This window comes from Labeo rohita, chromosome 16 (genome assembly GCF_022985175.1).
Source record: "Labeo rohita strain BAU-BD-2019 chromosome 16, IGBB_LRoh.1.0, whole genome shotgun sequence".
Taxonomy (NCBI): domain Eukaryota; kingdom Metazoa; phylum Chordata; class Actinopteri; order Cypriniformes; family Cyprinidae; genus Labeo; species Labeo rohita.
Window position 1 is genome coordinate 25,038,325 of NC_066884.1, and position 25,192 is coordinate 25,063,516.

General features: G+C 34.1%; 1 protein-coding gene and 1 long non-coding RNA gene across 2 annotated transcripts in view; one reads left to right on the plus strand and one right to left on the minus strand.

The window, feature by feature from the left end:
* The window catches only part of nbeal2 (neurobeachin-like 2), a 90,538-nt gene extending 67,024 nt beyond the window's left edge, over positions 1 to 23,514 (minus strand). Inside the window, 3 exon segments of the mRNA XM_051130813.1 lie at positions 195 to 356; positions 1,895 to 1,983; positions 22,831 to 23,514. Of these exon segments, the coding sequence (XP_050986770.1) occupies positions 195 to 356; positions 1,895 to 1,983; positions 22,831 to 22,881 (302 nt within the window). The 5' untranslated portion in view covers positions 22,882 to 23,514.
* Positions 3,864 to 20,734, plus strand: LOC127178134 (uncharacterized). Its single transcript, XR_007829308.1, has 4 exons — positions 3,864 to 3,956; positions 5,490 to 5,599; positions 19,997 to 20,085; positions 20,587 to 20,734. It is a non-coding gene; the product is annotated as an uncharacterized LOC127178134 (long non-coding RNA).
* Positions 23,515 to 25,192: the final 1,678 nt, after the last annotated feature.

Consider the following 25,192-nt stretch of genomic DNA (forward strand, 5'->3'; position numbering starts at 1 on the left):
TGCACACAGACATTCACATTAGAAATGGTATTATTGTACACTCAGGGAAGATGAACATCAGCTATGCAATTTAGCATAAACTGCTGGCTTGCGTTATCCCTACTGTTTGAAGATAAAATCTTATCAGCAGGAGTCACTGGGGCATTATCGCAAAGAGAATGATGGTGTTCGCTCTGTGCTCTTGGGGTGCTGACCTGCAGATGATGATGAAGAACTTGATGAGGAGCAGTGGGTGTGGAGCAGTGCTGCTCTGATCCTGCCCTGACATGTGAAGGGCACTGTGCCACAGCTGGGTGCTGAGGAACACCAACACCTCCTTGGGGAGGAGGGGGACGTCGGCGTTCCATTCCTCCAGCCTATAAATAAAAACAGAGGTTTTGTTTCCTTTTTGTTTGTTTTTGTTTTGCTTGTCTTGCTTTTTTGTTTATTTTGCCTTCGTCTTGCTTTTGTTTTGCTTTTTGTCTTGCTTTTGCTTTTCAGTGCTTTTGTTTTTTTGTTTAACTTTTGTTTTGCTTTCGTCCTGTTTTTGATTTTTGTTTGTTTTTCTTTTGTCTTGCTTTTGTTTTTGTTTAGTTTAGCCTTTTGTTTGGTTTGCTTTTGTTTTGCTTTTGTCTGGCTTTTGCTAAACTTTGTTTTGTTTTTGTCTTGCTTTTGTTCTGCTTTTTAGTTTAGCTTTTGTTTGTTTTGCTTTCGTCCTGTTTTTGATTTTTGTTTGTTTTTCTTTTGTCTTGCTTTTGTTTTGTTCTGCTTTTATTTATTTATTTTTTTTTTTTTTGTTGAGTGTAACATTTTGTTTCTTTTGCTTTTGTCTTGCTTTTTTGTTCTGCTTTTGTTTTTGTTTAGTTTAGCTTTTTGGCTGTTTTGTTTTTGTCTTGCTTTTGTTTTTTGTTTCGCTTTTGTTTTTGTTTAGTTCCGCTTTTTTGGTTTGCTTTTGTCTTGCTTTTGTTTGTTTTGGTTACTTTGTTTTGCTTTTATCCTGTTCTTCTTTTTTTGTTGAGTTTAACTTTTTGTTTGTTTTGCTTTTGTCTTGCTTTTTGTTTTGCTTTTGTTTTTCAGTTTAGCTTCTGTCTTGTTTCTGTTTGTTTTGCTTTTGTCTTGCTTTTGTTTTGTTCTGGTTTTGTTTAATTTAGCTTTTTGTTTGTTTTGCTTTTGTTTTGCTTTTGTTTGCTCTGCTTTTTGTTTGTTTTGATTTTGTTTTGTTGCTTTAGTTTAGCTTTTCATTTGTTTTGCTTTTGTCTTGTTTTCGTTTTTGTTTTGTTTTGCTTTTTGTTTTGTTTTGATTCAATTTGTTCTGATAAAGCACTGACAAATAGACATCAAAAAAGTCAAAGAACTGTTTTCAGACACTGAACATACATCTTGGATGTAAACCTGAGGTTTGTTCACACAGAGCACAAATTATTTAATAAACAAAACAATGTTTCATCTGATTAATTTGTTTTTAAGTTGGTGCATGTCTTCAGCAATTGGTGTTCCTCAGAATCTTTTCCAGACAGCCTCAAGTTATTTTTAACTGATCTTTTAGTTTTTTTAACTGATCTTTTTCTAAATTTTATTAAGGCAACCCTAGCTGAACCACAACATTGGACTGGAATTGATCCTTTATCTACAACACCACAGCTCAATATGCCTAAGGTATATGTGCTAAACTTTAGATCATAGATCTGGTGCGCACTACATTAGCCAGTATCAAGACTCACTATATCAGATCTGCAGGATGAGATGAAAGTATTCAAAATATGGATTTTTCAAACTCGCCCCCATTAAATGAGCAATTAAACAAATGCAGGCTTTAAAATACCATCACAGTCGGGTTCCATCTGGACCTGACCACCTACAGATCAACTCCCTGCATCAGTGACATTTTGATAGGTCAGCAATGTAACTGACTCACCGGCGAGGCTCCGTCGACTGCACATCAATGACCTTCTCAAAAGACGCCACGAATGCCTCCAACCACTGCTGCAGGTAAACGACATCTTTCTGAAAGACAGAGAGACATAAAAGAAAAGAGTAAGAGGCTGTAAAACATGTTTTGACAGGACAACCAGAGGTCAGAGAGATTTAGGTTACAAACAAACTCAGCTTCAGGTAATCCAAAATGTTGTTCTCTGTGCATCTATGGATACACAGTTCTTATCTAAATTGAAAAGTCCTTTCTAAAACCACATCCATTGTGAAAGCCTCTTGAGAAACACATATTACTGGGGTCAGGTGAACCCAAATCCAGATTATTCGGAACTTACTTGAGACCAGTTAATCAACTAGTACATTCAATAGTACATTCTAGTCAACTACTCAACTTGGAAATCATGTAGTTTTGCACATGCGTAGTAAACCTTTACCTCACAAGCATGACTGGGCGCTATCTCCAAAATCAGAGCATGCACACATTTGTGTTAACACAACAGGAAACTACAGCTTATGCAAACTTGTGCAGTGAAACAGTGGATACTGTGAATTCGTAATGCAATAAATGCAGTGATAGTGGTTTTGTCAATGGGAAAAAAGCAAGTAGCATTTGCACAATCCGTTATGTCTTTCATTAGGTTGTTTGTGCAAACACAAAAGAAAGTAATATGCACTTTTAGGGGTAGATAAGGTACAAAGTTGTCCCGCGCCAGTAACATCCCGTGGTACACCTTAATGTATTTTATTTTCTGACAGTTTACATCACAATGCTCCAATGTTGCCATATCCCAACAATTATCTGTAGTCGTATTAGTTTCTTTGATAAACAGATCTTAATACTGCCACCATTGCAACCTAATCTAAAAGAAATTCCCATTATCGCTGTTCAAATCATATTGTTGTCAGAAGTCCCTTTTTTGAGCTGTGAAGCATGAAGTTCTGTCATCGTTCCACTAGTTGAGAATAGGCTGGAGCAAGGAAACCGTATCACGGATGAGCACGAAGGAACAACTTTGCACATCTGGACCTAATGCCAGCAAAGGTGGGTATACCATCAGTCATATTACAGACATGCTATTTGATCTCATGAATCTATAATAACTTAGACGTAGTTAAACAGATCACATGTCCTTTGGGCAATTAAAAAGATAAAGTCTTGTTAGAACATACTTCCAACAATGGTTAGATTCCACGAAAATGCATGCACTGATCAAATGTAGATCTTGAATGCAATGCAAGCAGAATCTAGCTGAATCATAACTCATAACATTTATTTTTTCAGTCATCATCAATAAATAAAAGGAACAACTAAAAAAAAAAAAAATCACCTTTCACAGAGAAACATTTACTGTAAAGTTCTGTCCAAAAATGAGTCACAAGCAAGAACATGTGTATCAACACGAAGAAACCCTCGCATGTGACTGTCACTGGAAAGCGGCTGGTGGAAAACATTTCAAAGAGCGAGGAGCTATGCTTAGCTTAAATGATGCGGCTTGATCCGCCCACTCATATAGGGGAAGTTGGGCTGTCAGCAGCTTCATAAAACACTCTCTGATATTTACACACTCTGATAGCAAAATACAGAGGGCTTCTGGTCCAAAACAATGTGCACTACAGCAGAAAATAACTGTAAAATAACATTAAAACTTGCTCAAGGTGGAAAGAAACAAACTTTACCAATTGCTGTTCATTTAGGGGCCAGTCCATGTCTCATGGCAGGTGATGTGCGGTGGAGGGGCTCTTGTTACCCCGGTCTCTGCTGAGCCCCCACCTAGATGCTTCTAAAAAGTCCAGAATGTGTCCACCTGTAAGCCTCAGAATCATTCGGAATCCATCATGACGTCTCTGCTGGTTTACCGCTCTGCTCTTTTCTGCTCTCTTGCTGTCTGTACTTCTGTCAAGCAACCAGGAAATGGCAAGTCACTTTAACTGAGCCACATTTCCTGTGTTCCCTCAGCTGGGCTCATCGTCACCTTCATGTTCTCTTCCTCCTTTGCCGCTACCACAGCTTTATTGGTTTAGTATGAATCACCTCCGTAAAGCCGGTAAGTTACGGTGTACCTGATGCAACCATTTGGAATAAAAGTCTTCAGTCTTTTTTATTTACTTTCATGCTGTTTTAAACTGTTATTTATTAACTTTCATGACATTTTAAACCATGACTTTCTTACATACGAGGAACACAAAAAGAGAAATTTAAGAGAATAATGTATTTGCTGCTCTTCTCCACGCAGTCTGACGCTTCAAAAGTCTCATATTAGTGATGTATACAACTTGTGTATTGTATATTAGTCTTCTGTAGTCGTATGATAGCTTTGTGTCACAAACATTTCAGATTTTTTGTTGTTGCTCACTGCTAATCTGTTAATCTCTATAACTCATTGAGTTGAACCTGACATCAGGATCACTGATGTTCATGAACCGGACAAAGCGGATGACAAGATTTTCAGAAAATAACACCAAAAATGAAAATTTTGTCATCTTTTCCTCACATATTTCACATAAAAGATGTATAGTCCACAAGAGAAAATATTAGCTGAATTTATAAAAACGACCCTGTTCAAAAGTTTACATACACTTGATTCTTAATATTGTGTTGTTACCTGAATGATCCACAGCTGTGTTTTTTTTTTTGTTTGTTTTTGTTTAGTTAGATGTTCATGAGTCTCTTGTTTGTCCTGAAAGGTTCAACCGTTCGCTGTTCTTCAGAAAAATCCTTCAGGTCCCACAAATTCTTTGGTTTTTCAGCATTTTTGTGTATTTGAACCCTTTCTAACAATGTCTGTATGATTTTTAAACCATCTTTACAGAAGGTTTAAACGCTCAATGATGCTCCAGAAGGAAAAATTACGCATTAACAGCCGGGGGGGTGTAAACTTTTGAACAGAAGATGTGTGCATTTTATTTATTTTTCTTAAATATTATTAAATATTGTTTTTCATTTAGTACTGCCCTTCAGAAACTATAGAAGATACTTGCATGTTTACCGGAAGACAAAATAAGTTAAATTTACCCTGATCTTAATGAATCCCTCAGTTGGATCTCAAGATGGATCTCAAAAATCATACAGTCATTGTTGGAAAGGGTTCAAATACACAAAAATGCTGAAAAACCAAAGAAATTGTGGGATCTGAAGAACAGCAGGTATGAACAACTATCACTAAACAAAAAAAAAACATCAACAACACAGTATTAAGAATCAAGTGTATGTAAACATTTGAATGGGGTGATTTTTATAAATTCACCTATTATTTTCTCTTGTGGACTATATGTTAACATCTTTTATTAGTCAGGTCAGTACTAAATAAAAAAATAACATGCATTTTGTATGATCCCTCTTATTTTGGTAAAACAATTAACATTTTTCAGATTCTGCAAGGTGTATGTAAACTTTTGACTTCAACTGTACATAGAGAACATCAAGCATGTTAAATCATAGCTGAAACTATTACTTGAAACTATTACAGGTCGAGCAAGTACAGTTTATTAATGTTTATATGCAAGCCTAAATTAAATCTCCATGTCATATAAACAAATCATGTCTCCAGAACCCGTCAATTTATATGAATTTCTTTTAGGGTCCTTTATGAATGGAATATAATGGAATGGACTTACAATGGAGGGACACAATTATTCATTGTTGTTTCAAAGATGAACTACCATCTTACTGGTTTGGAATGTCATGAGGGTGAGTAATCAATCAATAGCAGAATATTTGATATTTGGGTGTACCAGCCCTTCAAATTCCAGTCTGTTTCTCACAAGAGTCAAATGACTTCAGAAGACTTGGTATACGGCACATTATGTACACTTTGAAGCTGGACAAACCCAGTTCTCATTCACTTCCAATAAACTGAAAAAGCAACAACTGCATTGTAAATCACCAAGCTACCTAAGCCTGAGTGACAAAAATATGATTATGCTGTAACTGAACTGAATTCTTTCTATAGACCTTGACAGAGTTGAAAGCCCAGTTGTGCAACAGAGAATCCTCTTATTTTGGTACACAGACCATGATTGAAAGCCTTGTAAAAGCATGCTTTTATCCCACAAACAGATTTGGTGTGGCTTTCAAGTACTAGTTGAAGGGAAACCTGAAGATTGAGCAACAAAGTATGATTGATTCATTGGTCATACACATCAAACTATGATTGAGTCATTGGTATGAATCAGCAGTTAGGTGGAAGTGACATGCCCTGACTTGACCAGATGCATAAAAAAAGCACATTTACAACCGCATGGGGAATAAACCTAAAATTTAAACTCTTAAACCAATGACACGGAACTGAAGTTGAGCTGGTATTGATTCACTTTGCCAATTGATCACTTGATCCTAACTAAGTGCTGAGCTTAACAGGGAAAATGCCAACAGTGTGTCTCTGTGGGCCCAGTGTTGCCTACTGTTTATATCATCACCCTTAATGAGTTTTCCATTTTAAGCTCTGGCACAGCTGAATCCAGTAAATTAGATTTTGAACTTGACACAGATTTCATTTATTGAGACAACCAGATTTACAAGACAGCTATGGCAATCATGTTCTATTTTGGATGTTTTTCTAAAGAAACAAAAACATTAATTTGCACATGAAATATGTGAGAATAACTATATTATCGTACTTTGTCTACACAGACGGAGGGGGCGGTCTTGTAACCTCTCTTACACCACTAGATGATCTGTCAGGGTTGCTTCATCTCAACAGAATTATAAATTGCACTTCCTCAAACAAACAGTCAAAAATAACAGCAACAACCAACATGCTAAATTTCTTTAATTGATAATGGGAAATGAAAAAGTTTTAGGCTGATCTAAGAACTGAAACAGATACTGTGAAACCATCATATTTTTTTGCATTCACATGCAGATGTGGCAAACATGCATTTGCAACAGTAAACACTTTCTGATTCTTACAAAACTGGGCTTGAAACTTACATAAATCAGTCAATATATGGACACTAAAATATAGGAAATAAATACAGTTTAGATAATAATGTATTAGGGCTGCAATGAGTCCTCGATTTTGTTGGCGTATTTGATTTAAAAAAAAAAATCCTCTGCCCGTGTCAAGTAATTGGCAAAATACTGGCCCGTCACACATATTAAATCCATTTAAAAATCAGAATAAAGCATAACGCTATTAAGAATTCCCAAACGCTACAATCCAGTTAAATAAATATATGCAATGGCAGTTAAAATATATGTGCTTTAATTATTTACATGCGTGTAGTTAACGTACGTGTGTGTCAGAGCAGCTGTTTTCACAGTAAATTCTGCTACACAAATGAGGGTTGCCAGGTTTTCACAACCAAACCCGCCTGACTGCTACTCAAAACTATCCCAAAACTCCATGGGGCTAAATATCACGTTATTGGGGTCACTTCGACCCGCAGACATGAAAAACAACCTGCTGCAACAGTGTTAAAGTAGCCAAATTCTGCGGGAAAACCGTGGACTTGGCAACACTGACACAAGCTGTTATCATTTACATGTGTGGAGCATTTCAAACTCCATCTCTGCATGTTGTTGTGAGTTTGGGTTTATTATAACGTTCATCTGATTTCATCAGATTTGTAAGGTAAATCGTTTATAAACCTTAGCAAACACAGGATAATACATCATTATCTTTTGCAATATGCTCAACCTCATGTCGTTCCAAACCCGTAAGACCTTAAAATGAAGATATTTTTGATCATTTTTGATTCGAGAGCTTACAAATGTCTTACGGGTTTGGAACGACATGAGGGTGAGTAATTAATGACAGAATTTTCACTTTTGGGTGAACAACCCATTTAATGTTGAAATTATGTTGTGTGATTTTCGTCATTTTTTGTAGTCAAGAAAGTCAACACCTCTGATATGAAACAGCCCCTTTTTTAAAGGGGAGATAGAGACATCTGATATGTTTAAAACGAACTAGTTTTCAAGCTAGGTTAATTTCATGCTAGACAATATTTTCTCAAATTGGTTTCTCTAATGAGACACCAATTTGTACCCTATTCATGGAAACTAATTGCTATTCATTCCCCTTTTCTGTTAATATGCTAACCATCTTGTGATGACAAAGTAGAGTTAGTTAAATTCAGGTCAGTTCTTGAATGCTATTCGACTCCAGTGGTGTTCTCTGAAGATGGCAAATCACAGATGAGCCATTCTGTTTGAGATTCCTGGCGGCTCCGAGAGCTCGCAGCTGCTCAGCGGACACAAAGAGAGTTTTTCTCCGGGTTTCTATTAATTATTCTCAATGTCAGTAAACACAGGCCTCAGGATACATGTGAAAATCCTCAAATATTCTTCAGGAGGAAACGCACATTCAAAACGCTTTGAGATTAAAGTATTTTCACAATTATTTAACTCTAAACACACCTAGCCAAACTAAAAAGGCTCAACCAGTTCTCATAAAAACAGCCCACATCTCCGCCAACGGCTACTAGCCTCACCCACAACACAATCAAACAGAATAATGTCCTTGAAACATTAGTGTAAAAGAGGGAAATGATAACATCCTCTTAATTAGGTCATAGGCTGACAGGGGGATCAAAATTATTATAGAATAAATAGCAGCTGCGTGACATACCATTGAACAAAGTAGTAGTGTGGCTGAATTACCGTTCCTGATTAGCCTTCTTCCAGATGATTGAAGCTGCTAAATGAGTCAAAGGGGGCTAAATATAGTTAAACAGTCTCACGGGTAAGTCTCGGAAAGTACTGGAGCTCCTTGACAGCAGCGGCCTGGACTTATCCCTCCACCTGGGGCTTTTTACAGTTTTTTTTCTCTAAAACCCAGAGTGGATTTCCCAGCAGCACTGAAAACGTTACAGCACCTCGATTACATATATATGATAGTGTACACATCATTGCAATGGCCGATTGAAAAACAACAACTGTTACATCTGTTTAACCACAAAGCAATCCTGGTTTCAGTTGGGTAGGAGAACAGTTGTAGTATCACTTCCATAACTAGAGTCATATTACCTTCTGAATACTAGGAAGGTTAAACTGCTATGGCTGCAAATAAAACCAAAATAGTGATATGGCTGCAATTATGAAATCGTGAAGGCTGCCATTTAATTATATAAATATATGCACTGCATGCTACAAAGTGAAGCACATTAGCATTATCTGTGTTTTGTTATTCATAAATATTAGTATTGTAACTTTACACAGGTTTATCGTTATAGAGGTGGAGTAATGTAAAATAAAATTATTATTTTGTTACATTAAAATAAAATATTAAAATGGTACTATTTCTTGTTTAGTTTTTTGTCATTTTTTCAATTGTTATTATTATTATTATTATTATGTTACACTGTGTTATTATGTTATTATTTTGTTACACTGCAATGAAACATTAAAATATTACTATTTCTTATTTTGTTTGTCAGACATTTTTATATTTTTTAATATAGAAGTAATGATATTTGATTTCAAACAAATGTTGATGTATATATCAATGATAATAATAATAATAATAATAATAATAATAATAATAAAATTATATTGTTTTTCTTAAATATGTGATTTTGTTACACTGTTTGTTACTGCTCTTTTTAGAAGTAATGATATTTGATTTCCATTCAAACAAATGTTGGTGGTGTATATCAATAATAATAATAATAATAATAATAAGGATGATGATTATTATTATTAATATTATTATTATTATTGTTTAATAATATTATTTTTATTAAATATGTAATTTGTTACACTGCAATGAAATATTAAACTAGTACTATTTCTTATTTTGTTTTTCAGTTATTTTTATATTTTTTAATGTAGAAGTAATGATATTTGATTTTCATTCAAACAAATGTTGGTGATGTATATATCAATAATAATAATAATTATAATTATTATTATTATTATTATTTAATTATATTTTTTATTAAATATGTGATTTTGTTACACTGCAATGAAATATAAAAATAGTACTATTTTTTATTTTGTTTTCCAGTCATTTTTATTTTTCATTTTTCATTTTATTTTATTTTTAATGTAGAAGTAATAATATTTGATTTTCATTCAGACAAATGTTGGTGATATATCAGCTATTTACATTATTATCATTATCATTATTTTTTATTATTATTATATTATTATTTTTTTTTAAAAATATGTGATTTTGTTACACATTTACAAATACAAGTACAAGTAAAATTTACAAATACTTTTTACAAACAGTACTATTTTTTATTAATTTTTTTAGTAATTTGGATTTTTTTTTGTAGTAGTAATATTTTATTTTAATTCAGACATGTTGGTTATATATATATTCTATATTATTATCATTATTATTATTATTTATTAAATATATGATTTGGCTACATTACAATAAAATATTTAAATAGTACCATTTTATTTGTTTTTTAGTCATTTTTATATTTTATGTAGTAGTAATAATATTCAATTATAATTTGATTTGTGATGTATATATCAATTTTTTCCCTTAAATATGTGATTACAATAAAATATTTAAATAGTACTATTCCTTCATTTGTTTTTGTTTTTTTGTTTTTTTTTGTCATTTTTATATACCCATAATAATATATACATAACAAAATTGCCAAATTGTGCAGCTCTACAAATCAAGCACAGTCACAGTCATAATTATAATTTCCAAATCATGCAGATTCGTGAGATTGCCTTAGATTTTGGTCAAAAGTGGCCTATTAACCCAAATAAAATGGTTTCTAGGTAGGCCACCTAAATGTCAACTCTCCCGTTCAATTTTTTGCTGAACACAGCAAAATGCCTATAACTGCCTATAAGCAAACACGTAGATAAATCTAGATTCATAGACTGACAAAAACAGAATGTACAGTTGAGTAATACAGAACATCTTGCAACATAAAACCAAAGCCACTGTACAAAAACAATAGCATCGGCACATCAATGCAAAAGCCTGAAGTCAAAGCTTAGATCACAGCCTTCTGGTTTATCTAGACAGTCTGTTTGTGTGCACATCCTCAGCAGCTGCGTCAATAACTCCAACATAAATATGTGACAGTCATAAAACGCATTACAAAATTCAGGAAGTAGCCAACTTCTTTAGTATCTTTTTGATTAATCTGCCGTTCAAAGTACATGCTGTAGCTCTTTGGGTCTGACAGCGCAGATTCATTCTCATGTCTCATGCTGCCTAATACTTGATAGCAAGCATTTAAGTGGTCTATCATGGACTGTAATGGGTTTTCTTAAACTGCTGATAAAAATGTTCTGTATTACTTAGCGAGAGCAGATTTTGGCAGATGAGCTTTGCTAACTGCCATGTATTTCCACTTTTGAAGATGAAGATGTTTCATTCTTCAAAAGTGGGCAATAAGTGACCTTAGGCCTCGGCAAAGTGATAAGTATGAAGTACAACTTTGTAAACACCCAAAAGTTTGGTCAACAGTTTGCAAGCTTAATCAAGTGAAGATATAAATCTTAATAAAATAATAGAAGAGGTTTTTTTTGGTTGTTGTTTTTTTTGTAGTGGACATTGTAGTGGTCAGTTATATACAAATAAATGACTAACTAGTCATTCAGTGCTAAAGCATGGTGTAGCATTTATCAAAAAGGGTAAACGTCAAAAACCTGTTAAATATCAGAGATTCCATTAAAGAAAAGCACTACAAAGTCTACAAAGTTTAAACACTGAACTGTTAGAATAATCAATCAGATGTCTCTGGACTGCATACATTGAAGTGGACAGTCGAGATAACACAACACTCTTAAAAAAGGTTGCAAAAGCAACGAGAGTCATACTCACTCCAGAGCCAAATGGGTCAAACAGGTGGAGCTTGATCTAGTCCAGCTCCACCTCTGTGGACCTAATGGGTGGATGGCTTTATGTTTAGGGATAGGGTTATCATTTAAGGTTAAGGTGTGGTTGGACCTTCAAGTTCCACCCAATACTTCCAGAGAAGGTGAGCTGGATGTCAAGCTATGACCACCTACTCTGCAGCAAGCACCTTCTCTCCAAAAGTTGGACTTTCACAGTGATGCCAATGAATCTTTCATTCTTAACGGAACCATTCTGTCTAGCGTGAAGAATGTTTTAAAGTGCCCCTATTATAGATTTTTGAAAATTACCTTTCATGCAGTGTGTAACACTGAAAGAGTCCATTCTGAATCATGAAAACGAGTTGTTTTTAAAACGAATCTTAAGCTGTTTTAAGTTGACCTCAACATGAAACAACAGCATATTGCCCGCCCACTTGTTGCGTGTGCAGACCCGGGAAAACTGGACCACCGTTTCACAACAGACTGGGTCATCGGACCAATCACCGCAGATTAGCTTCACACAAAGGAGGGGTTTGGACAAATGATTTTTTGAGCAAATTGCTTGGGAGTCGTTAGGCCAATAAGGTAAAAATAAATGCATATTATAAGACAAGCAAAGTGTTTTAGGACCTTGCATGCATGTCAACCTGTAGTTGAGGACATAGTTTTTTTTTAAGATTTATTTTTGCCATTTTAAGCCTTTATTATGACAGGACAGACTAGAATGGACAGGAAGCGTTGTGGGAGAGAGATAGGGGGTGGGATCGGGAAAGGTCCTTGAGTCTGGATTCGAACACGGGACGCCCGTAGTGCAATGGTGCTGTATATCGCCGCACTGCCCACAAGGCTATCACGCCAACCCGACATTGTCTTTGCAAAGAGCGTTTGAATTTCTTTGCATGTTTACTTTGTAAACACTGGGTCGGTACTAGGGATTAGTGATATGGGCTTAAAAATATATCATGATAATTTCTGGTGTTATTGAGGTAATAATATCAATAACGATAATTCAGGGAATACTGTTTCTTTAGAGAAAAGTAGTATCTTTCCTACTGTTGTGAGCATTACTGAGTACACATGTTGTAATGTGATGACTGTTTAATTCAAACTGGAAGCCGTAGGGAAGAAACTCCACATATGCATAGCAGAAGTAATAGTACTGTCGACGCTCCAGGAAATCCCTAATATGGACAAAGGTATCCAGTTATTGCTATAGCTGAATAAAACGCAGATAGACATTTTAACTGAGGAAGCTTGAGGACAATAAACATACAGTTGCCATAATGTATGGTTTGTCTGTGTTCTTCAAGCAATCTTGAGTATTTTTAAAAGGATAAAGCATATTTATAATGCAATGCTAATTAACATAGCCTTTAAAACTATGTAATACTATAAAATAGTTTGATTTCTGCCTCATTCTGTGATATGAAACTACGTCTGATCAGAAAAAGAAGTTATTTCGAACACTCGACTATGTTATTAAGTTAATTTGGAGAAAAAGCATGTCAATAAATGATATCTTTGTTGGACAAGAGGTTTGTAAACAGACTCATACACATGCAAAACTGTATCGTACACAGCAGGACGCGTGATTCTGAGGATGAAATGCAGCTGGAGGGTAGGAAGTGATTTTTCTCTATAGGAATCAATAGCAGAATCTCAAAATGACTATGTTTTCAGTTGTTTATGGAAAATCGGTCAAAATCAAGAAATTGTATTTCATATCGTGTATGAACATTTGCTGTTCATAAGGTGGAAAAGGCAAGAAATTGACTGAAAAAATGGGGAAAGTGGCTTGTAAACCTGCGTTTGCGGTTAGGAGGAGAGTCAGATAATGCTTGTGTGTGTGCGAATGGTTAATAAAAGATATAATAATATTAAGATATAAAGAAATATATAAATAGATACAGGGTGAGACAGTGAGAGTTCACTCAATGCTAAATGCCACACGTACATACAATGCAAATAAGATATTATATTTGCAGATGATTACAAATGAACCTTGTGAGACTGTGATAAATTGAAGTGAGTCACAGCTTTTTAGTGACTATATGAAAGCGCTATTTGCTCGCTTTCTAGGCTACAATCAGTTCAGAATTTGAAAAAAAGTTTCGCTTTACATGCTGCTAACAGGACTAATGGCCAAAAACCCCATACAGCAGTAGTTTTAGGAGTGACATATATCCTGCATCCTTCATATAAATGAAGGATTTCCACCGCCTCAATGACAGGCAACTGAGGCAGCTATTTCAATTTAGTTGAAAAATCACTCCTCTTCATAACATAAGGATCACATTCAACATCTGCATGTGCAGAGTTTTGTGGCTATTGGTCCTGTTAGCATCACGTAAAGCGAAATTTTTATTCAAATTCCGAGCTGATTATAGAAAGCGAGCAAATAGCACTTCCATATAGTCACTAAAAAGCTGTCACTCACTTCAATTTATTGCAATCTCACAATGTTCCATTATAATCAGTGACGCTCTCGGAACTACAAAGATAATATCTTACATTGTGTCTACGTGTGGCGTTTAGCATTAGGTGAATTCTCACTGTCTCACCCTGTATATATTTATATATTTCTTTATTTCTTTATTAATATCTTAACATATTATTATATCTTTTCTTAACCATTTGCACACACAAGCATTATCCGACTCTCCTCCTGACTACAGACGGAGGTTTACAAGCCACTTTTTCCTGCACTTTTCAGTCAATTCTTGCCTTTCCGCCCTTATGAACAGCAAATTTTCATACATGATAAAAGATATTTTGTGGTTTCTCGGTTTGACTGATTTGAGCATCCATAAACAACACAAAACATAGGCATTTTTGAGTTTCTGCTAGCGATTCCTATGGAGAAATATCAATTCCTGCCCTCCAGCTGCATTTCGCGCCACAGCAATGACGTCCTGTGCAAAAAACCTATTCAAGGCTCAGACCGATTCTCCACACTGTCTCACGCAGAAACATGTCAACAACTAGACTTTATCGTTATTATCGCGGTAAGACTAATTCTTATTGTGGGGAGAATTTTTACTGGTATACCGCAAACGGTAAGATATCGCCAATCCCTAGTAGTGTTGCACGATATATCGGTACTTAAAAAGTATCGCGATACCCTGCTTTTAAAAACGGCACGATTCCGCATTTTACTAGTACCGGTACTTTAAGAATGCGTTTTATGAAAGCTGTATTTCTGCGTGTCTGTGTTAGTAAATGCCGCAGACGCACAGTTCTGTTTACTACACTCATACGCGTGACACTCGCTGTGTTTTCAGCCTCTGCTGCCTCAATAAATGAGTACATGAACACATGAACATAATCTCTAGAACTGCTCTGAGAGTCACTCCATGAACATTTTACCCTTTCTTTTGCAGAAAACTATTCTCATATAATGAAGTCCCTTAAGGTCTTCACAGCAACCTGTCAAAGTAAAAGTTCGGTTTACCTGACAGTCAGAAATATATTAATATATTACTTAATGTAAAGGTAGTACTACTACTAATAATAAAAATATTATTAAAACAATGTTTAAGGAATATTTACCAGAAAAAAAATATTTACCAGAATTTCTTTACCAGAAAATTGTACACAACACAGTATTTCTGAAAAGAAAAAACAGCCTATAATAAGTTAATTTTTATCAAATCTAATTATCCTTTATAAATTCATTAAACATGCTTTTGATTATTAAAACGTAATGAAACAATTAAAATAGAATTTAGAAAATTAATGGAAAACAGAGACTCACAAACAAAACTGAATTTGAGAAAAATAATAAAACGTATTTCGTAAGGCCTTAAAACGTAATTCTTCTTAAACTTTAAATAAATTGCTGTTAAATTCTGCAAGTTTCATGATTTCAATTAATTAGACATTATTTATATTTTTTATTTATTTATTTATATATTTTTTGATGTAACCATTAAAATAGAGTCTGGAAAAATTAAAACGGAATTTAGGAAAAAATAAAACAACATTTTTTTCATTTGTGTCTTTGTTTTATTGTAGTTGTCCTTTACTTTGCTACTTGCATCTAGGTTCCTATTATTAATAACAGATAAAATAACAATAAATGACTATGTCATGATATAAATTGTTGTTGTGAAAATTACTATATCATGAAATAAGATTTGGCTTTATCCTTTAAGCTAACATACCAATATAGCAAAGATCTCTACATACCTGTAGGCTCAGTGGTTGTTCACCATAATCCTGTGTAGTGGCAATGGCATGTGATTATTATTACTTTATTATTCTTTTTTTTTTAAAGGGGGGGATGAAATGCTTTGTTTTAATAGATAAAATAACTACGATCTCCTTTTGGATCATCTATTATTCACGCGTGACCTTTCCGCTGTGACTACATAATGCGTGAAGTCGTAGATGCAGAGCTAGTGCAAGATAAACATTTGTGGTTAAAAAGTACATAAATTTTTATTTTCTCCAGAAAATGATCAATCGTTTCGCTAGATAAGACCCTTATTCCTCGGCTGGGATCATGTAGAGCCTTTCGAAGCTCCACTGAAACTGCAATTTGGACCTTCAACCCACTGATCCCCATTGAAGTCCACTATATGGAGAAAAAAATCCTGGAATGTTTTCCTCAAAAACCTTTATTTCATTCCGGTTGAAGGAAGAACGACAGGAACATCTTGAATGACATAGGGGTGAGTAAATTCTGGAGTGATGTAATTCTTTAAGTATCTATTAAAGTATTGAACTATCCAGCACAAAGATCTGCCACCTCTAAGTTACTCTGTTTGCACAATTGCGAGGGGAAGATAAAACATGGGCTAAAAATGCTTTTAAGAGCCTCACATGCGAAACGCTGGCATTCACACCAGATTACGGTCAAATAAAGGCACCTGTACACAAACATTTGTCTTAAACGTGACGTAAACCTCAAAACTTGACTTACAGGTACATGACAATGGCAGTTCAAAGAATTGAGGTGGGTGATGTCTTTTCACCGCTGCCTACACAAGGACTCTCAGCCTATTGTGACAGTATACTAAAATCTATTCAGATTAACAAGCAGGTTTGTTGTCTGTAAAAACACACACACCTGCCAAGTTAGCCTCCTCCTAGGAGGAGCACGTGCGAGGAGCAACAAACAACCGAAAAATAGTTGTAATATAACGTAATAAGCATGATTGCGTAACCATGAGGGCATCCAACAGGTCTGTCACCTCACGTTAATGACAATTTCGTAGAATTGTGAAAGATTTTATTATGTTCTGACAATGCTGTCATCATTTATTCACCCTCATCCCAACCCCATTAAATGCTTTTATTGTGCTTTTTTGGACCTTAAAAGTAGGACTCACCATCAGCTTTCCTTGTGTGGAACTAGAAGCTCCAGAGCCTCCTTCTGTTTTTCATAAAAAATGACACTAAGGTACAATGTTGGATGGATTGTTTCTTCCATTATAGAAACCCATTTCAACTATAGACCTAGACAACTAACTCAAGGTCATTTGTACATCATCTCGTATGAAGGTCATCTACACATGCTAACAGAATCTAGAGCGTCAACCCTCAAAAAAACGAAAATCACAACAAACAAACACAAACTTGTTATTTTCAAAACCTCTTCCTCAACTGGTCTTCAGCCGAAATGGGGTGATGATGTGTACCATGTGTTTGTCAACTCACAAACAGGTTGTTCAAGGAGGTTACAAATGGTAGCAACCATGACAGGAAGTGGTTTTATCACATCAGTGTTGTCCTCTGAACAGCACACTCAAGAGGAAGTGGTCTAACAGAGAGGCAGCGTTGCTATCGCAGCCAAAAGAAAAAAATAGCTGGCATATTATTACAAATACAGCGAGATTACTGGAATGACATGACATTAAACTTCGCTGTTCTTCTGCGATTGTGTACAGCTGCTTCTGATGGTGACGAAGTTTTCAGCCACATGCTGTTTTTATAGCACTTAAACATTAAATGCCGAACGGTGCACTCTGTAGTTTTTGTCTTATTAAAAAGGCTTTACTCTTAAAGTGAATGAACAATATGTGATGAAGACTTCTGTCATAACTTTCTGTCATAATAAAATGGTTTTGTTCTATATAGAAAGGGTCATATTATGGGGGCAGCCATCTTAAAATCACATGATCAGCCAAACACTATTTACTTTGTCTTGGTGCCTTCCCCAGACTCAGCACATTTCCTCACAGAAAAACATTTGCTGTTAGAAAAACAATCATGTTTGACTGCAAATGATGCATTTTAACAATAAAACAAGGACACAAACATTTGCTTTTGTGTAATGCTACATCCACACCACTAGGTGTTAATAAGTCCAAGACGACTGCCATATTGATCAGTGCGAGGAATAAAATATTACTGAATACACTGCCCTCCAAAAGTTTGGAAACGCCCTAGAAAAGTGGGGTTTTGGACAATATTGGCATGAATCCTTTTTAATTTGTGAGAACTGTGCACTGATAAGGGACAACACAAACTACAAAAACATCTTTTATTACATAGTTTATACACAGAAAAAACTCATTTCCGATTCATCTAAATATCCACCGTTAGCAGCTATTACAGCTCTGGGCCTAAATTCATTGTATTCTAAACTTAATTGGCAATCAGTTGTTGAAGCTATTAAAGTGTGCTGACCCAAAAATCTTTTAAAAACCCAGGCCAAGTTTAAACCAGTAACCAGGCATCACAGCTGGCAAAGGGGCATGTCTGACTTTGACATGTATATATTGCCATTATTATGCAATCAAAATGACAATTATTATTGCTGGTCTTCAATGATAATGTCAAGTTACTTTAATGTATTTGCACCAAAAAATGATAAGGATTTATGCTGATATCATCCAAAACCACACTTTGCCAGGGGTGTTTCCAGACTTTTGGAGGGCAGTGTATATCTTTGAAATCATTAGATTTATTTTATATATACAATATAGAATTTAATTATGGGAAAGTGTGTATTTTTCAAATGCATATTTGTGTTCCCCACTTGAGTATGTAAATTGATATTGTTCAATAAAAAAAATAAAAATAAAAATAATACATTATTTTGAAAAGTGACTGTCTGGAACAGAAAACAAAATTATTTCACCTCAAATCTTGCCCACTGTTTTTATTGTACTAGCAAGACAAGCAAAGTGTGGGAGCGAATTTACCGGTTTAAATGGGGATACACTGTGAATAAAAGTGAACTTACGCTCTTCAGAAACATTTTGGTTGACTTTTTTTCATGTTATCTCTGTATAATGCCAAATAAAATAGTGTTTATATAGCACCAGTCAAAAGTTTTTTTTAATATATATATATATATTTAAATTCTCTTTTGCTCACCAAGCCTGTATTTGTTTGATCACAGAAATTTTTGAAATATTTTTAAAATGTGAATATATTTTAAAATATAAATTTGATTTTAAAGCTAAATTTTTAGCATCATTACTCCAGTCACATGATCCTTAAGAAATCATTCTAATATTCTGATTTGATGCTCAAAAAACATTTATTATTTATTATTATTATTGTGTTGAAAACAGCTGAGTAGAATGTTTTCAGGTGTCTTTGATGAATAGAAGGTTCAGAAGCGTTTATGTGAAATAGAAATCTTTTCTAACGTTATAAATGTCGTAACATCACTTTTGATCAATTTAAAGCATCCTTTAAATTTATTTGCTAAACAAATGGACTGAAATAATGATGTTATAAATGTAGTTTTGACCACAGGAATAAATTACAATTTAAAATATATTCAACTAGAAAACAGTTAGTAAAAATATTTCACAATATTACTTCTTTTGCTGTATTTTGGATCAAATAAATGCAGACTTGGTGAGCAGAAGAGATTCTTACAAAAAAAAACAAACAAACAAAAAAAAAAAAACATTAAAAACCTTACTGTTCAAAAACTTTTGACTGGCAGAGTAAGTGCAGCACTGCTTCGTTTACAGGGGCAACCATAGTAACATCTGTATTTCTGCTTGTCCAAAAGCGCCACCTACTGTCAGAGAGCAAAACTGCATTGTCATTCAGCCTGTCTGCAGTTTTTGATGCTGTCAGTGTTGTAAATTTTAACTGTTTGATAGAAAATAAGATCAATTATGATAAGATATCTGGGATTATCTGACACTTTGATTAATAGTATTTCAAACGGTTTGCATATACACACTTTCTGTGTGCAAAGAAAACCAACATAAGAATTTATTCAACAATTTCTTCTTTGCACACAAAAAGTGTAGCTTTATAACATTACGGCTGAACTACTGATGTCACATGGATGATTTTAACAATGTACTTTTCTAGGCCTTGAACATGTCATTTCTGTTTCTGTCTATGCAGGGTCAGAAAGCTCTTGGATTTCATCAAAAATATCTTAATTTGTGTTCTGAAGATGAACAAAGGTCTTATGGGTTTGGAACGACATGAGGGTGAGTAATTAATGACAAAATTTTAATTTTTATGTGAACTATCCCTTAAAGCTAACATCTTGAGCAAACATTTCATGCCTGCAACCAGATTCTAAAATAATTGCAATTATGATACAAATTAAAATAAAATAAAATACAACTTAAAGAGGTCACACACTGTGTCAGTCAAAATTTACAAGCTTCCCATGAGACCTCATTACATTGGGCGGACATAGGACTCATTCTACGGTCAAATGACTTGCATAATAGGTGAGGAGTGCTTTAAATGGGTTTAAAATAGAACAAGGCCTCATGAGCCCAGAGAAAAACAAGCAAATTTTCAACCTTATCTAGTTAAAAATCACAGCAGACAGTAGAGAGCAGAGGCATTTAAATGGGTGTTTCAAACAAGAATCAAAACATTGGAAAGCATTGTGCTGTCAACCATGCAGGGGGAAACAAACTCACAAATATTGGTGTGCAAAAATCACATAAACTAAGCCTTTTGTCCTTGTTTTATAGAAAATCACATCTATAACTGCAGAAAAAGGCAGACACATATGCCTGCTGCAACAAGTCAGAGAAACAAGTCCAGCTACTTTGCATGTTTAGTATGGATCCCTGTTAGCTGTACGTGTGAAGTTATAAATAAATGGGAATGAAATGACAAAGCATTTGTTTTTGAATTATAACATGATTAAGATCTCAAGAAACACTCCCAGCTAACTTGAGCTATCTTTGTGCCAAGACCAGCAAGACCAGACTGGAACTCTATTGCATAATTCATAAAGCTTCTTTTCCATGCAATCTGCTAACTGCACAATATTTTTTAAAGAGTGCGAGCGCCAAATTAAAACAGCGATCTGCAAGTAGACTTTTCTCTATGGTGACCCCTGGTGCTTCTTGTATCCTGCACCTGCTGTTTTGGTTACCATGGTAGCCATTCATAAAGAACACTTGCAATAGTGAGCCATTACAGCTGACTTCAGCTGCTGACCAGCAAAGTGGCCAACATGAGAAGTTTCAGAGTTTCAGATGGAATACATATATGTATGCATGAACTTCAACATATATATTTTTTTAATAATATAAAGTAATCACTCTGTGCAGTGTGGTCTTTGTATGCACCAGTCCGCCAGAAGGTGTTGTCAACATAACCATTCTTAACGTGGCATGTCCATCTTTTATTCATAGTGAAGGGAAGCCCGACTCATTTCTGTGAATCAGGTTATTTCAGAATGGTTTGTTTCAGTCATCTAAAAAAATGATTCAGCGACTCTTTTAAGTTACGACATAATCGCAAAGCCCCTGACATCCTTGCATAGCATATTACATACCATAAATGTCTCAAAAATGTGTATCCAGATAGCACGCGTACGTCTGCAAGATGTCTGGTAAAGATTACTTGATTTAGAAAGCATCAGCGGTGTACAAACATCTGACAGACGTCTGTAAGATGTCAGTTTTACATACATTCTAAATCATAAACACATCTAATAGACGTCTATTTGACATCTGATAGGAAATGTCCTATAGACATATTGCATATGAGCAAACATTCTAAAAATACGTCTTCCAGATGTAAATTCAGACATCAAATAGATATCTCCGTGATGTATGTGTGCTTTTAGGGTACACATATTGATGTTGATTACAATGTTATCAAAAAAGAAATCAGCAGTCTGCCAGCCAAGACATTATCCGTTAAGTTCACGGACATTTTAACTCTAAAACACGGGTAAACACCTGTGAAAAATCAATATGAAAAATTCCTTCATTTTAACACAGCACTGAATAGCCTACTGTTTTACTTTTCTTAGAACGTATGCTATTTTGACTTCGTTTTATTGTTAACATTAACAGTTTGTATTGTAATTTCATGACTCCCGGTTCACTTTGTTGCAACCACGATTCAGCTCATAAAACCAAAGCCATAAAACTGCTAATAAAACTGCAAATTCTCAAACTGTAAACATACAGTTCTCTATTCTCAAGTCAGAGAACTGTTCTAAACGGAACGATTGAATCGTTCGTGAACAAATCGTTAGGAGCCGGTTCAAATGATTCACTAAAAAGATTCGACTCAACAGATTCGTTCGCGAATAGGACATAGCTAATTCATAAGCACATCTAATTTATACAATTATACACTAAATACATATTTACGAATAAAGAATTCAAGTATGTTAAAGTACCCCGTCAAATTGTAATTTATGATTTAAAATTAAACATTCAATAACAGGTTACATTTTATTCTTTCTTCTATTGCTGTTGAATTGTTTCAAATACAAAAAAAAAAAAAAAAAAAAAAAAAAACCAATTATTTGCAAACCACGTTGCATATGAATAAGAGGCTATCTGCATAATGCAAAGAGAAGTGAGCAGGAAGAGGCATGGCATTACCTGACTCACACAGGTAAACACTACACAGAATAACTGTATAACATTAAATTGACCTGTTGTGATGAACCACAGCGTTATGCTTAGCGAAAATATCTTCAGTTCTTATCATCACAATTGTCAGTGGCTTCATAACAAGATACTGATGAAATATTTAAGTGAGCGTCAAATGTTTTCACTGTGTACGTGCACGCGCAACCTTCCCAAAAAATAACCACGGACGCACTTCCTGAAACTGTTTCAACACAAAGCGGGCAAGGAATTCTGGCGAATATGTTTGCCTTTTCTCTATATGCAGGATGCGACATAATATAGCAAGTTTGCGACAACATAAACTCCGAAGGCAACAGGTGTCGAGTGACTCACCTTAGTGTAATATAACATCCACAGCTCATACAGTCGCTCTTTCGAAGCCATTCTCCCTCGCCCTTCTGTGTATTCCCTCCACTTAGGCGTCAATCAAACCATCTAAATATACATCCACAAACGAAGTGGCCGTGGATTGATTCAGCGAAGATCCAGGGAATACTGTTTGCTAGAAACAGCATGCTGCTGTACAGCTGTCCACTACCTGGTTGCCAAGCTCTGCCAAAGTTGCATGTCTTTTAGACGGAGGGTGGGTCAAAATGACAATTCCGAGCAGAGAAACTAGAGAATGTACAGAGCAACATTTGAGAAATGTCGCGGGTTAGGAGCTGGATAAACGTGCATCTCTGCTGGAGGAATTCTAGAGGAGTTAAACGCACTTGTCTGTGCACGCATTCATTACCCTGTTCGCTCTTTACTCCCCTCCTCTCGAGCGTTACAGTGGCAGTAGAGAGCAAAGCAAGAAATAGCCGGGAGGAGTTCAGCCTCAGAGCTGCACAGATGAAGGAAAACCATTGAGCATCACAGTGGCACAGCTGATTGGGAGAATTAGCAGGGACGGAATGGAGCTGGAGCGCAGGAACTTCTCCTCGTGACGTGGTTTGTACAAAGCAAACGTACATTAAAAAGTAAATACTACAAAGATCATAATCAGAATCAACCGGCAGACAGGGCATATATGTAGAGAGAGAGAGAGAGAGAAGACAGATACATAAGATGAATGTGTATAAATAGACATTTTACATGTCCTCTCAATGCCAAAACGTGTCCTAATTTACCTGAATTCACAAAATCTATATACAGGTATTATATATTTATTATTGTTATTATTATTTTGTAAGTTAATTCTGAATTTCTCAGACATAAATTACAGTGGAATTAAATAAAATAATACAACAGATTATTATTATTATTATTAAGTTATTTTCAAAGATTTGGAAGTTCTGACATCCTATTTAAAGGTATAGTTCACCAAAAATAAAAGAAAAAAATCATAAAACAAATCAAGCCCCAATAACAAGTTTATTAAAGTGAATTAAAGTGTAATTATGCTGAATTTGAACATGCTCTTTTGCATCACATTTGACATTGTTTTATAAATTCAGACATAAATTACAGTGAAATTAATTCAGATAATACAAAAGATTATTATTATTAGCGTATTTTTTATTTTATTAGTATTATTTTATGTTAATTCCAAATATTTGGAAGCTCTGACATACTATTTAAAGATATTATTATTATTATTATTATTGTTGTTGTTGTTGTTGTTGTTGTTAATATTTATATTTTCTCTTTGTTTGCATCACATTTAAAAACGTTCTTTTAATTCAGAAATAAATTATAGTAAAATTAAATAAGATAATACAACAGATTATTATTATTAACTTTTATTATTATTATTATTATTATTACTTTATTACTATTATTGTTATTTTAATTTAAGTTATTTTCAAAGATTTGGAAGTTCTGACATCCTATTTAAAGGTATAGTTCACCAAAAATAAAAGAAAAAAATCATAAAACAAATCAAGCCCCAATAACAAGTTTATTAAAGTGAATTAAAGTGTAATTATGCTGAATTTGAACATGCTCTTTTGCATCACATTTGACATTGTTTTATAAATTTAGACATAAATTACAGTGAAATTAAATAAGATAATACAACAGATTATTATTATTAGCTTATTTTTTATTTTATTATTATTATTTTATGTTAATTCCAAATATTTGGAAGCTCTGACATACTATTTAAAGATATTATTATTATTATTATTATTATTGTTGTTGTTGTTGTTGTTGTTAATATTTATATTTTCTCTTTGTTTGCATCACATTTAAAAATGTTCTTTTAATTCAGAAATAAATTATAGTAAAATTAAATAAAATAATACAACAGATTATTATTATTAACTTTTATTATTATTATTATTATTATTATTACTTTATTACCACTTTAAGTTAATTAAAAATATTTGGAAGTTCTGACATCCTATTTAAAGATATAGTTTTATAGTTTACAATAAAAGAAAAACAATCATAAATCAAATGAAATAAAAAGTTTTAATAAAAATGAAAGTGTAATTATGTTGAATTTAAACATGCTCTTTTGCATCAAATTTGACATTGTTTTATAAATTCAGACATAAATTACAGTGAAATTAAATAAGATAATACAACAGATTAGTATTGTTGTTGTTGTTAATATTTTTATTATAATTAATGTTATATATTTTCTCTTTTTTGCATCACATTTGAAAATGTTTTTTTTTAATTCAGACATAAATTATAGTACAATTAAATAAGATAATACAACAAATTATTATTAGTAGTAGTATTAATAAATCTATAAATTTAGATA